Source organism: Chanos chanos, chromosome 16, assembly GCF_902362185.1.
Source record: "Chanos chanos chromosome 16, fChaCha1.1, whole genome shotgun sequence".
Taxonomy (NCBI): Eukaryota; Metazoa; Chordata; class Actinopteri; order Gonorynchiformes; family Chanidae; genus Chanos; species Chanos chanos.
In genome coordinates, this window is record NC_044510.1 from 2,146,915 (window position 1) to 2,164,647 (window position 17,733).

At 38.7% G+C, this 17,733-nt stretch overlaps 1 protein-coding gene across 1 annotated transcript in view; it reads left to right on the plus strand.

Annotated features, from left to right (window-relative positions):
• The window catches only part of gabrg2 (gamma-aminobutyric acid type A receptor subunit gamma2), a 39,673-nt gene extending 28,555 nt beyond the window's left edge, over window positions 1-11,118 (plus strand). The window contains exons 7-10 of the mRNA XM_030794033.1: window positions 2,989-3,141; window positions 5,268-5,473; window positions 7,375-7,398; window positions 10,840-11,118. Of these exons, the coding sequence (XP_030649893.1) occupies window positions 2,989-3,141; window positions 5,268-5,473; window positions 7,375-7,398; window positions 10,840-11,118 (662 nt within the window). The remainder of the gene's footprint in view (window positions 1-2,988; window positions 3,142-5,267; window positions 5,474-7,374; window positions 7,399-10,839) is intronic.
• The last annotated feature ends 6,615 nt before the right edge of the window (window positions 11,119-17,733 follow it).

Here is a 17,733-nt window from a genome sequence, read left to right on the forward strand (position 1 = left end):
AGATCAGAAAAACCAAGGAGTGCCATCCCATTTTTACTCTTATGCCGTACGCCTCTCTACACTGAAGAGCTCTCCGGATTTGGAAGTGATGGTTAAGCAGTTTTGAGCCCCCACACCACCTCCAGTGGAAACTGGAGGGAGTTCTTTTTTTAATGGTTTAATCTGGTTGCGTTGGGAAGCATGAGTAGTGGCCTGTGTTATTCGCTTAATTCCGTTTGCTGCCGTCCCAGAGGTTTCAGCCAGTGATTTGTGATAAACGATCTGTGGAGCTAAGTTATTATTATTCTTCCTCAACGCTTCAGTGGGCGAAGGGGTTAGGACTGAGAGATTTTCACTGAAGAGCCTGGCCAAAGAGACGTTTGGTACTTTGATTACCGTGCTGCAACGTCTCTCTCGTGTTTCCACAGAGCCCTGGTGTTTTACTCATCACCAGGAGCCCAGTTTTTCCCCATTAGTGTACATGTCCTTTGGCCCATGCTACTTTGACTTTACAAATGAAATAGCCATTCATTGAAGGTGTAACATTCTAATGGGGCCGGTGACACGGCTTTGTAACCGTTTGTTTGTTCAGAGTTCTGATTGCCCAGCTGTCCGTTACTCATTTTATTTTACAGATGGCTTTATGGATGCAAATACATACATCCTTGAAAATGAAAAGTATGTCCAATACATGTGAGTTACATGAGTCCCAACAGACACTGGTACGTTTATAAAACATTTTTTTCTTCCTGTCATGACAGCTTTTTTTTTTTTTTTTTTTTTTTTAACTTTTCTCCTCTGAATGAGAAAAGAAATAAGAATGACACAGAAGATTGAGACGCCCTTGAACAAAGCTACGTATCCCCATCCCCAACCACCCCACTTCTGGAGAGATGAAAGGAGAGCAAGCAGCGTAACACCTCCACCATTTGTTCGATTATTACATGAATGGCAGATGGATGAGTTCTCCAGGCTGGGAGAGCTTTGAGGTCCTCGCTGCAGCTCTCGTTAAGGGAAAAAGAGATGAATACGGCCCTTTGATGTTCTTCAGCTGCAGGAGAAGAACAGAGAGATGATAGAGACAAGGGGCTTGGAAGCGGGTGGGGTGGGAGGCGAGGGGAAGGAGCGGAGTGTGTGTGTGTGTGTGTGTGTGTGGTGGTGGGGGCGTGTTGGCGGCCGGGCCTGATACGGCACAATACGAGTGATCAATATTTCATTTCAATGAAAATGTAGTGAAAATGCAGGAACTTGCAAATGATCAGGAAGGGGAGAACCACTGCCGCTTTGAATCTTCGATGGTGTTTCTGTGCACATTAAAAAAAATAAACAAATGAACAGAGGGAACAGTACGTTTTAGCTAGATGCTATTGATCTGTGTACATCTGTTTACATCAGTCTGTGCCACGTAAGTGCATGGTTCTTATGGCACTGTCCATTACATATTTCCAGTAAGCTGTTTTTATAATGTTGCTAAGAGACTTGAGAGTCACATAGCTTTAACATAATGGATACATATCCCTTTCAGCCTGATCCTCAAAAGATTGAGAGGTTGAAAGAAATGCTTAACACAAGCGCAGTAGTTTCCCTCCTCCTCCAACACTCCGTCCCATCGCCACTGAGCTGGCATGAACAAATTACATCTCCAAACGTAATGGAAGGGCCTTGTCAATACACATTTCCCCTTGATCGCTGTTTCTTTTTCTAGTGAGACTTGCAAAACACATACCTCTAAACCTGCACGAAGGGAGTTCTTTCGCTTCACAGCTAAGCACAAGACTCTATGGCGAAAGCCCATCAACATGACTAATGTTGAGGTCCATATAATGGTGATGCCAGCATTGCTGACTAAGCTGAAAATGTATTAAGTGGGAATTTCCACGCAGCCCGGGCGTCGGGGCGGGTGCTCTGAGGCCTCTGCTAATGCAGTCTTAATAAAAAGAAAATAATGCAGCACATGACCCGCGGAAGATTTGTCAGAGGTAGACCATTAGAGAGTGCCCAGTAGACAGGAAACAGTGCAGATCCCCATAAGCAGCCACTCCGCAGGTGCATTCTGCTATTAATGATGCTGTATGCTTGGAAACACACACACACACACACACACACACACACGATTGTACAGACTCACATAATTGAGTAATAAAGAAGTACAGTGTGGAAATTGATTAAGGGTGGGTCAGGCTCACACATGCACACATGTGGAAAGTAATGAAAAATTCTTTGGTGGCGTAAGACAGTGGGTGTGATTTTGCGGGTTCACTCAGCAGTAGATTAGGCAAGAACAAGAGGAACTTTGTTTAATTAAAAAAAAAAAACTTTTAAAGGCGCTGTTATGCTTCCATATCCATCCTTGTGATATTTTGGCATCTGTCTCAAATATATTCAGCATTTGATCAGAAAAGCTCTCTGAGTCTGTAGAGAGTAGGAGGTCTCCTGGAACCTTCTGGATTAGGTGGATCAATGAGAGCAAAGTCTGTAGTCTTTTTTTTATTTTAATCCTCTTTGTCTTTTGATACTTGGTCATGTTTGGCAGCATGTTTCACCCACTTCTAATATCTATTTTTTCACACTATGTACAAAAGAATCAATAAATTAAACGAAACACGAATGCTGGTAACCCTCAGCTAAAAACTTTTGGATGCAAGATTTAAACATTTTTTTTGTTGATATGCGATAATGAAAAAGGACTTACTACAAAATAGCTACGGTCAGTTCTGGGCAGACCACCAACACTGCAAATATATTCTCTTTTTTAATGCTGCTACTGGTGTGGGCTGTGTGAATGTTAGTAAAACAACTCATGAAATAAAGATTTGCTAAGGAAAAGAAATCTCCTCAGGGGACCTCAGAAATAAAACAATAGGTTGAAAAGTTTCTGGTGGTGTTTGTCTAACCATGAATGTTTCACTGAAGGTTTGGTGATTCTCTGAAGATTTCACTCTCAGTCACATCTAAAAATCTCTCTTTATATATATTCAAACCTTTTCTTTTTTGTTCTCTGTCCTGCAGGAGACTACGTGGTGTTGACGGTTTTCTTTGACCTGAGCAGAAGGATGGGTTACTTCACGATTCAGACCTACATCCCCTGCACACTCATTGTAGTCCTTTCCTGGGTCTCTTTCTGGATCAACAAGGATGCTGTACCAGCCAGGACCTCCTTAGGTATACAAACAGAGAAACAAACCTTCACAGAGAGTCTTAAACAAACACCAAGCAAGAGAGCCCTGCAGATTTGACTAGTATGCAAAGTGCACAGAACATATGCCAAAGCATTCATTTCCATAATCACAAACCTTGCCCATAAACACAAACATCTGAAGAGGCAGAATAAATGGAATTTATTAGCACCACTGTTGCTAATTATGCTCTTCCCTTTTCTGTGCGAGACCTACGTTGGATGGCGTGATGAACCCCTTCCTCCTGAGGAAGTGCGAGGGGCTCTAGTTTCATGCTACTTCCAATTTGAGCCTTTTTTCCAGGCCCTGTGTTATTATGCTTCCCTTAATAAGACATAAATTATGCAACGCAGCTGGAGAGCGTGTGCGGCATCAGCATTTTTTTTTTTTTTTTACGGCACTCTTAGCCATGGGCATGTTGAAATCTGAAGGATATATGAAAATTTTGTCCCCTTTAGTTTTAAAAACAGTTCTTCCCTCTAACACAAAAGTCTCCAAGAAAGCCTTGCTCCTCGTGTTCAAGCAAATTCTGACATGGTCAGAAAACTGTCATCTTAGATGGGCGTGGCATGTGACCTCATGACCTTAATTATTTTTAATTACATAATTTCTCTGATGAAAACCTACCATTACGGCTGTTTTGCTGACTGAGTTATACTGAGTGCAGGACATGACAGCTTTGATATACATCATTCTCTATGCCTGAATTCTCTCTAGGCTTTGCTTTTATTTGCAATCATTAATAATACTAATACTAATACTAATACTAACACTACTACTACTAATAATAATAATAATGAAAGTGTGATGAGAGCCTCAGTAAAAATGACTTCGGCTCCTCTTGTAATATTTGAAGGAGAAAAACATTTGTTTGCGAGAGGGGATTAACAACTGTGACATAATTTTTAATCCTACTGTGCCATCCAACAAAGTATCACAATCACTGGAAGCACACACAGAGTTTTGATTACTGCGATTATAAATATAACTCAGCTGAAAGCACTCTGAGAGAGAGAGAGAGAGAGAGTGAGGGGGGGGGGGGGGGTTGGGCAGAGGACGAAGAGCTAGAGAATGTTAAGATCAGTGTGTAACTGGAGCATATCTGTGCTTTCTTTTGCTTGGGTTAGGATTTTATCCACACTTAAAACATGCACTCACACAGGCGTACACATGCACATCATTTTCCTGTGTGACAGTCCCGTATCTGTGGCTATGACATAAATCATGGCAGATGGTACAGTGCACACAGAGACAGGCAAACCCAAGGAGTGGGCGAGGATGCCTCACTGAGACCAGTGCAGTTGGTCTCTTTCGTTTATGGTCATTGGCATGCAATTCATGTTTTGCAGTCATACATACATACACACACACACACACACACACACACACATATATATATGTACAGTATGTTAGTTACTTGCTTTATGTAACCCTGCAGTAATGCAGTTATGCGTAATGAAGCAGTAATAATCAAGGTCAGCATTTATTGTTATGATTTTGACATATATGTTCACTCTATGTATGTGTGATGTCCTGCATTATTTCAAAAGGCCAGTAAAACACTCTCTTTAACTGTTCCTCTACACTGATAGATTTAAATTCATTCATTTGCTGGAGTCAGTGACAGGTTTAGTGTGTTTGAAAATGAGATAGAAAGCTACAGCAAGCTGAAGAACGTGGTAGTCCTCTGACTTAAATGAATCTGTTGGTTTTGAAGCATTTGGATCTAAGTGAACTTCTCATATAACACAAAGGTGGTTGACCGTACCCTCTGTATTAAATGCTCAAAAAGAATATGCTTTACTAAATAGCTTATTTTGTATTAAAAGAAATACCATCTACATATGATATATTTAGTATTGCTTAAATTTGATTTTTTCATAGATTGTTAGTTTGGCTCAGAAGAAGTTCCTCCCTATGAAGAAATGCCCCAGATGCCCATTTCTGACACCATAGTAATGTTCAAAAATTCATCCTATCACGTCTTTATTTAAATTGGTCATTCACGAACCTTACTCACAGGGCGTAGAAACCACTAACTGTAATCATTAACCCTCAGTCATTAGTCCATTCTCTTATTCAGGTAAATCAATTGACCTATTCTTTTCCCAGGAATCACCACTGTCCTGACCATGACCACACTGAGTACCATTGCCAGGAAGTCCCTGCCGAAGGTGTCCTATGTGACCGCCATGGACCTGTTTGTGTCCGTATGTTTCATCTTTGTGTTTGCCGCCCTGATTGAGTATGGAACACTGCACTACTTTGTCAGCAACCGGAAGCCCAACAAAAATAAAGACAAGAAGAAGAAAAACCCTGTAAGTACCGTTTATCGTCTCCTCTGTAACTTTTGGAAAATTGGCAAACTGTTTTCTGATATCTTTTTAGTTTTGGATGCTTCAAAGTGATACAGTTTTCTTGTCAAGTAAAGCCATATTGGACTTTTCTTTTAGATGCTTTTTAGCTATATTTTGTTGTTGTTGTTGTTGTTGTTGTTTTACTTCTAGGCAGTTTATGTTTTGGGGATATGCTTTATTTAAGCTTCGTTTAAGATTTTCGGTTTCCAGTTTCTTGGGAGACATAAAGCATGAGTGGAATTCTCGTCTTCACAACTGTGTGAAGCCTATCTCTGTCCAAGAACTCAAAGTATCACATTATAGTGGTAGGGAGGCAGGCAGTCTTTCTGAATGACTGGCTTCAAAGTTAGAATAAGATACAAATTCTGATGCTTCCCGCCAAGCCTCACAGCAACAGACCGTCCCAGATCCTCTCTGCTTCAGATAGAGTTCCCCCGTAAGGAAGCAGTTCAGTCTTTAGGGACTACCTTTGGCGTGTCTACTGTGGAGCGTAAGATTGGACCTGGCCTTAATCCACATCACAGCTTTTTCCATTACGATTTCAACATCAAGATTACCTGACTAGAAGGTGTCTCATGTCCTCCCAGTCCACTCAAACAGTGACGGGTCCATTTCGTCTCCCACTGCTTGAAAAAAGAAAAGAAAAGCTTGACTCTAAGTGACTGCTCTACTTTAAGATCCGTAAATGGACTCTGAGATCTCATATTTGGAGAATCTGGAGAGAAATGTCGTGCAAATGAATGAGCAATGAAGGCTGACTAGTTTGGCTTTCCCCAAGGAGATGTTCTTGCAAAGCACTCTTTCTTTTGTCAGATGTCTTTGCTTCAGATGCTTTTTCGATCTTTGCAGTGGAAATCACACTTCCAACAGGCTGGTCAAGTGAAAAGGATGGTGAATATTTATGTGTAAAAATTTAGAATTTTTCCTGCATAAAAGAAAGCAAAGGATTTTTTCTTTGCTATCCAAAACAAAATTATGGGGGGCTTTTTGGTTGTTGTTTTTTTAAGCATAGAGGAGTTTAAGTTGGCAGATTCATTTTTAAAGGAAAAGTACAAAAACACTCTGACAATTTAGTAGCATTTTAGTTACGTGCGCCATAAGAAACCATGAGCAAGTCATGAACATTTTCTTCCTTTGAAATGGAGTAATTCCATGGCTTGACTCATTTTAGAGTGAAGCCAGTCTTGAATTTACATGATTCAAGACTATATGAATCAACATGATTAACCGTCAGGTATTTACGATCTGAAAATGTACGCTTACATAATTACTTACAGTGAAATTCTGCAGCTATGAAGCACACTCGAGTGCAAACTACAAAGATGCTTAGTTGTAATTCATAGATTATGTAGTTACTATGTCACTTTCACATTGAAACGATGTGTTCATGCATGTTGTGATTCCTAAAGTAGATTATGGAAACTTGGACTTTCACCAGTATTACCGAGTGTATGATTAAGATGTCAGTACACTTGTTTATTTGGGAGACCTAATACAAATAACACAGCTATTGCATGAAATACTGCATTAATCATTTTCTTGACTGGAGTTAGGCCAGTCTAGAGTCTGATGTATTACACCATACATCTTCCTCTTGTGTATATGTGTGTGTGTGTTTGCGTGTGTGTATGTGTGTTTCTATGTTTTTGCGTCTGTGTATGTGTGTGTGCCTTTATGTTTTTGTTGAGGATGTGTTTTGTTGTGAATTGTGGTTTCTCTCCCACTGCTTTTTTTCTTTCTTTCTTTATTTTCTTTATTTATTTAATTTTACATTTAATATTTAATTTCATTTTTGTTTCTGTTTTCCTTTTTTCTTTCTCCTTTTAATTCCATGTTTTCTTTGTCTCCTGTTTGGACAAAAGCTCCTCCGGTTCTTTGCCTCAAAGGTATTTTGCCTGTGTACTGAGTCTCAGATTTACTGAATGCATGTGTCTGCCGCATTTTGCCTATCTGGTTCCATCCACCTCACTGCTCTTGCTCTCTCTCTCTCTCTCTCTCTCACTCTCTCGCTCTGTCGCTCTCTCACTCTCTCACTCTCCCCTCTGTGCCCACTCTGCTTCTTTCTCTTAACCTCTGTAACCTCTCATGCTAACATCTGTAGCAATGCTGCTGAGATATAAAGTACTTCCTATGCAAGAATGAAGTACTTCCTGAGCTGTGCTGCTTGGGACCAGCTGGATGGTCTCATCCTTTCACACACACACACACACACACACACACACACACACACATGCACACACACATGCACACACACACACATACACACACACACATTCAGTCATTTTAATTGACCTCACTCACAGCGACAGTTGGTAAAGCAAAGCATATGCTGGCGGTTTTATATGAAGCACACACCACATTAAGCATTTAAGATAAAAAGCGGCGGCTTACTCTCCACACCTCCTCGCCTATTAACCTACCTGTGTGTTTGTCGATGGGGCTTTAAACCTGACTTTCGTCTGCCTGCAGTCAGAGTCAGCATAGCCTTAACAGCCTGAAGTAGACAACCCCCTCCACATGCCTGCAGACTTACAGCCCAATTAGTGTTACTCTTTCCTGCTGGAGTTCAGCACACTTAACCAGGTTTTTGTGTTTTGCTTTGTTTTTTTTTGTGTTTCTTTTTTTTTTAAGAAGTTATTGTTAGGCTGTAAGTGCAAGAGCATTTTAAAAGCCTTTGTGCCTTGTTAAATTTACGATTGATGTAGAGTAATTTTGGGACAGTAAATGTTTTTCTTATTCGTGGCTTTTCCCCTGAAACTAGCAAAAACGAATTTGCATCTAACAATGAATTTGGCTATAAAACTGTTTTATAAAATAATGAGGAATAAAAAGTTAAAATAAATAAATAAAACAAATAAATAAACAAAATTAAAATAATACACTACCTAAAATATGGCTAAGAAACTGTAAAAAGCAACGTAAGGAATGTGCTGAATTTGATTCTTCAAACAGTTTAAAATGTCAGAAAAATGAAGGTACGCTGTCTTACGAGGTTGTCTACTCTCACCCGGTTAAAGCTGGTAAAAATGCCACAGTGTCAGTGCCAGCCCTGGTCGCACGGCTGGGTCTGAGTGCTCCTCTGCTTCCACTATGCTTTTCCACGCAACCTCTCCAAAGGGCTGAGTCACATGACCCCCTCCCCGTTCCCCCTCCTCTTCCTCCCAACTCTACCATTATCCCAAGTGGCTGTGCGACAAGCAGAGCGTGACGTGCACTCTTCAGTCACGTTTTTACTACAGCTGGGTTTTGGTTTGGTTTTCAAAGGGATGTACTAGTGCTGGGCAAAGAAAGAAAGAAAGGAAAAAAAAAAAAGAAAAGGACATGAAAAAAAAAAGACTGACTGACATGCATGTGTGACTTGCCTCCAGAAATGGAGCAAAATGCTGGATTGCTTGTTTCTGAATCTGTTGACATAAATTGGTGACATTTCAAGCAAATGTAATAGGCCTACACCATATTTCACAAAGAGGATCATGAAAGGAAAACAGTATGGCAAATATACTGGGCTCTATTTAAAGAATCTTAAAACCTAGCAAGAGATGATGGAACCCGTAGAAACAGGGATTGCTTTTTTAATCCTATTTAATACAGAAAGTCATGGTATTGCACAAGATTGTTCGTTTGATGGCCTGCACTCAGTCCATTACTGCAGGGATATGCATGTAGACTTTAAAGTGATCATGACTTGGAAGTATCACCAACAGTGCGTGAGCTTGAATGCAGAGTAGCTGATTGCGTTTCCATAGCATAACTCCACCATGTAGATAGCAGTAATGGTTTCTTGCAACAATTTGCTGGACATACAGTAAATATGACTAATATCTCCATTTATAATTCTTCAAATCCTCTTTTGTTTTAAATAAGTTTGTTATTGCTCTAGACATCTAACCTGTGTTTGTATTTTTTCATTCTTTTATTATGAGTGATACAAAGATTGTGAAGCAATCCAAAGTCCTGGTTTGTGGAATTTTATCCTAAGAAATCGGTCTTTTTAGTGATTATTTATTTTTGTGTGGAAATTTAAGCTCTATTCCCTTAAGTTCCTCCACATGCTGTCCAACATGGCTGGTTCCTTCTCCTGTATATTTGTATGTCTGTGATAGGCTAAGAGATAGACCACTGAGACATTGCGTTAAATTACCGTGGAAACTATGTCACTGCTTGTAAAGGGAAAAATGGCCATTGTTATTGTTATTGGTCAGGTTAAATTCACATGGCTCACAAGTCCAACTTTGCCACAGATACTTAAACATTGTGCCAAAATATTTTTGGCACAAGGTTCCACCAGTTGTTACATAATACTTATAGCATCAAAACAGTGTTGGCAAGCTCCAAAAGAGACCCAAATAAATGTATACACAATAAATGAATTGTAGTCCAGTAGAAATGAAGATGGAATCCATCTTCTAAGATTGGAGTTTGGATGCAAAATGTGGCTGTCCCCAGTAAGTTCCAGTATAGTTTTAAAGGTCAGCCTAACTCAGCAAAGTTAAGAAATGCAAGGTCAGGAGAACTTTGCTTAGTTAGTCAAGTGGAGAAAGAAGGATTTGTGCAAGGATAGCAGACTCCTCATAGATAAAAGGGCTTTGGGAGGGAAAAAAAAGGCCTCATTTGAATGTCAGTTGGGTCTTCTGCCCAGAGTGTGAATGAGAGAGCCAGAGTCATGGCATCATTCAATTAGGTGATGAAGGACTCCGACTCTGCAGTGAAAGTTAAAAAGGGATCTCCTTTAACAACTTCAAAGACAGTTCACTTCAGCAAGACAGATTAAAGAGAATAAACCCCCACTTAATGCTTAAACTGTCTCAGCACGATTGAAACAAATTGAATAATACTCAAAATTAAATCAAATCATGAGTATTCATTAGCTTAATGTAGACAAAACATATCTCAAAGTCACTTTCTCAATTGAGATAAAAGACATAAAATAGCTAATGTGAATTTAATACAGACAATAATTATAATAATTTTCAGAGTAGAGCTAAGAATTCTAATCTGTTGCCCAGCACTAGAATGATCTGTTGACTAAATCAAGAAAAAAACACACTTAAAACAAAAGACTGTTTAGATTCTCTGAGATTAAGCTCTATTTTATGACTTCTCCAGGGTGTAATTTGCATTACTCGGTCCAAAAGAAGAGCTCTGTTTTCAGCTTTATGTCACTGTATTTGATTGCAGGCTCTAATCAAGGATGTATTGAAAACTTTTCATTGGTAAGAGTAAATGCAGATTATACCTCTGGGGGATAAGAGAATATAGGTCCCCACAATGTGCTTTGTGGGGACGTGTGTGTGTTTTTCTGATTGTGGCTCTTTTTTGCAAAGCAGGCACCCACAGTGGACATCCGCCCACGTTCCGCGGCTGCAATCCAGATGAACAATGCTACCCACATGCAGGAGCGCGATGAGGAGTATGGGTATGAGTGTCTGGACGGAAAGGACTGCACCAGCTTCTTCTGCTGTTTTGAGGACTGTCGTTCAGGTGCTTGGAGACATGGACGCTTACACATCCGCATCGCCAAGATAGACTCGTATGCCCGCATCTTCTTTCCCACTGCATTTGGTCTCTTTAACCTGGTGTATTGGGTCTCTTATCTCTATCTATAGACCCCTCACCAACCCACACACATGCACACAAAGTCACACACATGCACACACTCGCACACACACACACACACACACACAAACACACATACATGCGTTTAGCTGGCCTTATTGCACACGTCACACATGATCCAGCGAGACGATCATTTCAAATGCGGACCCACTGAAAATTTCTTAAAATAGTGTCTTGATTTGGTTTCTTGTTCACCTATTTGTTTGTTTGTTTTGAACTTTGTTGTAATGTATGAAGCAAAAGGTGTAGCAAAAATTTGTGTTAGTTGGAAGGTAGGGAGGATCGGGGGAGGGGATAGGTTAGACAGCATGTCTGGGATCCAGTGGAATGTGGTATGTAACCAAAAAAAGGTTTTTTGATTCTGCATGACTACAGTTCCCATAGTCCACCGGGGCAGTGAGGATAAGGTACCATCAAGCCCATGAATAGCAGACTGACACTGTGTGGGACCACATCCAGACATTAACAACTGTCAGCCTTTTCATATTTATACTCTTTTTTTCCAGATAGTATAACATCCATATATGTCACTCTGCACCAACTGAAAAATTCAAAATCCCATTACATTCATATTGATGAAAACAACAGATGTAAAGCACTTTAACAAATGTATCAAACAGGCAGTATTGGAAATTCTACTATGTTTGAACCCTCAGATTTTTGCTGGATGGTCACAGCTGAGTAGTCACAATTTAAAAATATATACATATAAATATATATATATATATACATGTTACTTTGTACAGACATTGTAAATATTTGAATACTGTATAACGTAGTGAGTTGCATTTATTGCATGCACCTTTCGGGCCAAAAAAGGAAAAAAATATTTGAAGGTCTTCTGTTGTCTTTTGGCTCTGGATTCATTGGATTTCATCATACTTTCTGAAAGAGGAATACTGAAAATGGAACCACTTTCCGAATGCAGTCAGAAACTTTTCCTGTTAGCTCCTCTGTGACTGGATCAGCTCAGATAATCGGACACATACAGAGTCATACTTACAGTACACCACATAAATGAACTTTTCCAGGCTGTTCTTTTTTCCCTGTTTCCTGTGTCTTTTCTGGTTAAGTACATGTTTTACTGACCAAAAAAATGAACCACGAAAAAATGTCAGTTATTCTTTGCTAATACAGCATATCTGTATTGTCTTACCATTCTATACGTCTGGCTCTTTTGTTTCTGTTTAATTATCTGGTGTGTTTTTGTTTTGTTTTGTTTTGTTTTTTTGTTGTTGTTGTAGTTGTTGTTCATTTGTTTTTAAGGTCCATCTAGAACACTGAATGTGGAAATATTGGGTGGTAACATGTTGACCATGTCCTGTACATCATGCAAAAGTGCTAATTCTAGTAACATTCTCAGTTTCTAGATTTAGCTATGCAAGATTCTATTACAATGATGTAATTATAATTTCACCATTCCAATTATTATCATCATTATTTTAAAGCATCTACTATTAGTTGCCAAGCTGAAAGGTTGGCTTAAAAGTGTGTGTGTGTGTGTGTGTGTGTGTGTGTGTGTGTGTATGTGCTTGTCTTAGACTTAAGGATGGAAGACTTTTTTTTTGTTCCAGACTACAGTGATAGGAACAGTGCTGTGTTTGAGAATGAGAACCAGAGTAATGCACAAGCCTTAAATCAAAAGAGGGAAAATCAGTGTTGCGGAAAGAAAAAATTACTTGAGTCTGTAAATTTGCCAAAACAGTTGGGAGCACAATAGTTTTTATTTTTTCTCTTGTTCTTTTTGCTCAGTTTTAACATCCAGTTAGAATGAAAATTTTCAGTGAGTGCAGAAAAAATGAAAAACCAATGTTAACTGTGATAAAACAGTGACTATTTCAGATATTTCTGAATTCCTGTGCAGTTGTAGAAAACATCAAGTGAATTTGTAGTTAGTATTGTAACACACCAAATAATAAATTATTCTTATTCCATAGAAAGAGATTTACTCTCAGCTCTTTGGCCTCAAATGTTTATAATCCAGTTTTAAAATGTGTTGGTGTTTATTTCAAAACGAGGATGTACAACACAAATGGTGACAGAACAGAAACAGTGCCATTCGCCATTTAAATCTTACTCTCTAAACTTTCAAAGGACCTTCTGTGTGGCCATAGTTTAGACAGGCATAATGGTTTTAGGATATATTCATAAGATGTACTTTTGCGTTAAGCAGTACAACTATTTCATCTGAAATGTGCACCTACGTTGTGTATGTGTTATGCATGTACTGCTTGTGGTATCATTTTTCTTTCACCTACTGTAAGTTTTGTATCTGGTCGATACAGCGAAAAATTTAAACACACAATGGATGAGGGCCAAGGGCCGTTGATCTTTCAGCTCCAGAAGATTCTTTCCATAAATTATTTCCCTATTGTTTCTTTCTGATTTTTTTTTTGAGTGAAAGAGAGAGAGAGAGAGAGAGAGAGAGAAATGAAAGATAAAATCCAAGATTTCTTTAGCTGTTCTATTCTCTTAGTGAAACACGCTTTTCTCCTGTGATAATAAATGAATCTAGTTCTAGTTGTGTTATAAACAGTGTTTGCCTGTTTGATTTGTCTATATGCACACTTAGTACTACTGTGTGTCTAACTCTAATTTCATTTGTCACGGTTTTGTGCTGCCCCTGTTTATTGTCAAAGCCTATGATAAGAGACCCTCAATGAGTCCCTCACTGATGTCATTTCCTGCTGCTTCCAACAGGCGCTAGAGATGGAGCAACTTCGTATGTCTCTGTGTAGTAACTGTTTCTCCTCAGAAGCTAGCAGGCAATTGTAACTCCGCTGACATTCCGACCAAATGAGCAGCCTCAGGACACGGAACACTATCCGAATGTGTTTTTAGTTATTTACTGTTTTATTTATTCTTTTTTTTTTCACCCAGGCCATCCACATGCAATTGTGTTTTATGAAAGCATTTGTAGGGCTTTGCCATTTCCTCTGGTGTTCTTTGGTGGTTGTGAGTCATAGTATCCAGCTCTAGTGAGCAGTGTTTCATATGTTATGGAAGCACATGTGAGACTCCATGTATCGCTTGCATACGGATCCTAACGTTGCTTGAATTGCTCCCTTTGGTTAGGTTAACCACTCTGGTGTTCTTATCGTTAGCCAAGATGCATGAGGTCTGGGACTGGATGGATGTGGAAATACTCCTTCAAGGGCCAAGCTGCAACTAATCTACTGACAGATATTTCCCATAGAAATCTGCATGATTCATCAATATTATGTTTACAAATGCCCTTGCATAAAGCACCAGTACAGGCCTTGATTATGTCCTTGTGAGAACAGTTGGCATTTATAAGTTCATTTTGGGATCATTTGCCAATATGTCCATAATTAGTAACTATATATGTCAGACACACACCCCACTGCTTCTTTAAGCAGGTGTTCTTGATCTGTTTATAATCACTGTCAGTATCCAGTTAAAAAATAAAATCATCTGACCAAAACTTTCACATACTATCACTTTCACAAGCAAGCATTACGCTCGTAACCCAACAAATGTCTATGTATTTTTGACCCTTTTCTGAATTCCGTACTCCCCTGCCATTTTTCTTTTTCTCTCTTCCGAATGCTTAAAAGGGCATTTTTTAAGTTCATGCACTATTGATACGTATGTGTTTGTGACAGTCTTTTCTGGGAAGGAGTGTTCTCCCTGCCCCTTCAGCCGATGCCTCCAACTGCTTAGAAGTTAGAAAGTCTCTGCACCAAATTTTAAAGTACTTTTTAAGTACTTTTGAGTACCTTTCAGCAGCGGTAGCTCATTGAGGTGTCTTTGATGTGTTACTAGCACTTCGAGCAAGATGTAAAAACAAAACAATGAAACTCTATTTTCAATCTCTAAGCTTCTTGCATCAAGGAGTAAGAACTTGTGATGTGCTGCATATTGTCGACAGTTGGCGCTGGCTGGGTTTGTCCTTTCAGTCATTTCCAAAGCCCTCGAGTCTGTGGAGCTCAACATAAAATATACTGCTTCACCATAAAAGGCATCATTAAGAACTGTGCATACAGGATCTCGATGAAGAATCTCTTTTCACCACACATCAGTGCACATTGGAATGATGTAAAACAGGATTAGAACTAGATCAGTTCTTGTAATGAGCTGGTGTGAAAAGTGTAGGTTACAGAGAAAAAGTGGTATTTTTTTCTTTTTTATCTATAATACTAGTTCCACTCTGAGAGTTTGAGTTTCACTACTACATGATCATGGACAATGGATTATATTTTTGTTTCGTTTGTTTTGTCTTGTTTTTCCTATTCATGTTGACTTGGGTATGGATAAAAAACTAATACTGACAGAAAAAAAACACTTCACTCTTTACTGCTTCAGGGCTGTGTTATTATTATGATTATTATTATGATTATTATTATTAATATTATTATTATTAATCACATGCTAGGAAATTCAGATTATCAGAAAATACAGAAAGCATCCACAAAAAGCACATGTAAATAATATATATTGTTATATATTTTACTGTCAGACTGGGAGAGAAAAATGCCTATTGGATAAACAGGCTAAAAAGTTAAACATTTGAACTGATTTGTTAGTTGTTTGCCATCTATATACAAATATATATTTCTGGAATAGTCTACATTAAGGACACTGAGGACATGATGTTAGGGTCTGCGTTATATACTGTATGTTTTGGGGAAAAAAATATCCTTTTCATAAGGGAAGTGCACAAAACTGTGGAATTTTTTTCAATAAAAAACCTTGCATTTACAAAGTGTCATTTGTTGTCCTGATCACCTTCCATGACACATTTTATATTGAAAACAATAAATGTACATAAAAATTATGATTATTAATAAATATGCTGATTGTTTGGGCTAAATATTCGTCTTTGATCCGGTCACAGCCTCAACGGCAATGATGTACCAAACAGATTTGGGTCGTGTGTTTATTTTGGGTCTTTGAATGACTGCTTCTGGCCCAATTTTCCTGAATTATCCTTTTATTGGTCACCATGGTTGCCCTATTGAGCTAACTCTAATAGCTGAAACTTGTAGTGTTCAAGTAAGGTCTCATTGATTTGTTCAGTGGTATTTGAGTTTTCAGCTCTCCAGTTCCATAAGAGAGGAGACAAGTCAAAGAAGGCACTTAAGAACACTGGTAGCAGGCCAACATTGTAGCCAACCCACTCTCATGTCTCATGGCTAAATTACAATGATAGTACATTTAGTACTCATTTGTACCTTGCAACTGTACCAAAACTTATCTGGACACTTGGTGTGCAATCTATCACTGAACTAGAATTCAAAATGAGATCCACACTCTTATTTTCTAAAACAATCACTTGGGCCTAATCACTCAATGAATTTAATTTTTATAAAGAAGTCGAAAAGAAATAGAGCTACATCTTAAGAAACAGAACAATCTGTCTGGCTAAGCTGTCTCTGAGTTGTTTGTACGCTAATTGTCAACACAAATTCAAATTCAACTCAGTCTCAAAAGAGTACAAAAAGGGGGGAAAAAGAAAAAAGAAAAGGGAACACACAGTAGGATATTGATGAATGTAGTGTTCAGATCAGCGGTAGAATTCTTAACTGAAATAGGACAACAGCGTAAATTTTACTCTCACATGATGAGGTTGGACAGTTATTCATTCAGTAACTGTGTGGTGGAGACCTGTTTGATTGGTTGGTGAGATAAGGGAAGAGAAGCAGTGGTAGGCTGTTTGATGATGTGTTTCAGGATAGCATGGCTGGCATTAGGCCCGTGCTCTGGCACTGATTTCTCCCCAGGGTAAGGTAGCAGCTGCTGGGTAAGGCAAGGCATCACATCCCCCAGGGCTATTACACAATGCATTATCAAAAAGGCAGTCTTTCATCCGCCCAGGCGTGTGCCCTCTCTGTGGGAAAATGGCAATGGTAAGCACCACTGGACTTCAATAAAAAGGCACATAATAGTTTTTTTATCATCTCAGCGCCAAAACTTTGGCCCCTTTTTGGTGTCCCTGTTAAGGTGAAAGAGGGTGATTCGCATTACATAACACTTTGAAGTTTTATGCTTGCATCGCCTTTGATGTAATTTTAGTTAAGAGAATACATGTTAAAAAATTATGTATTTATAAAGGACAAAATGACTATTTTGCTTTCATAAACTGATCAAATGAAAAAATCTCTCTTTTTTTGAAGTATAACTTAAAAAGGATTTGACAAAGAATCTTAATGACTGCTTTTTTGCCTCATATAAAAATAAAGTATCATCAAAGACATCTCGATATCTTGAGACTGGTTGACTCTACATTTGACTAGTTAGTAGAAGAGTTGGCAAGCTTACAAAGCTTTCAGAAAACATTTAAAAGAACTGGATGGAGAACAGGATGAATCAAATTATTTCATTTGTTTTTCTCCTAAGTCACATTTCTTGCTACACTCATATATTTGCTAGATATATCATTGACTAAACTTGTGTTGAGGAATGATGGTTTCATATAGCTAAATTCTGCTATCCTATATAATATTTCCAAAGGTTTTTATGATAATTCTAACAGAGACCAGCTTCCTTTTTCCAAGACATTTTGTTCTCCACATTAGTATTCAGAACAATCAGTGCACTGAAGATTTCATTTTTTTAATTGTGGTACATATTGTTTAGCTGTC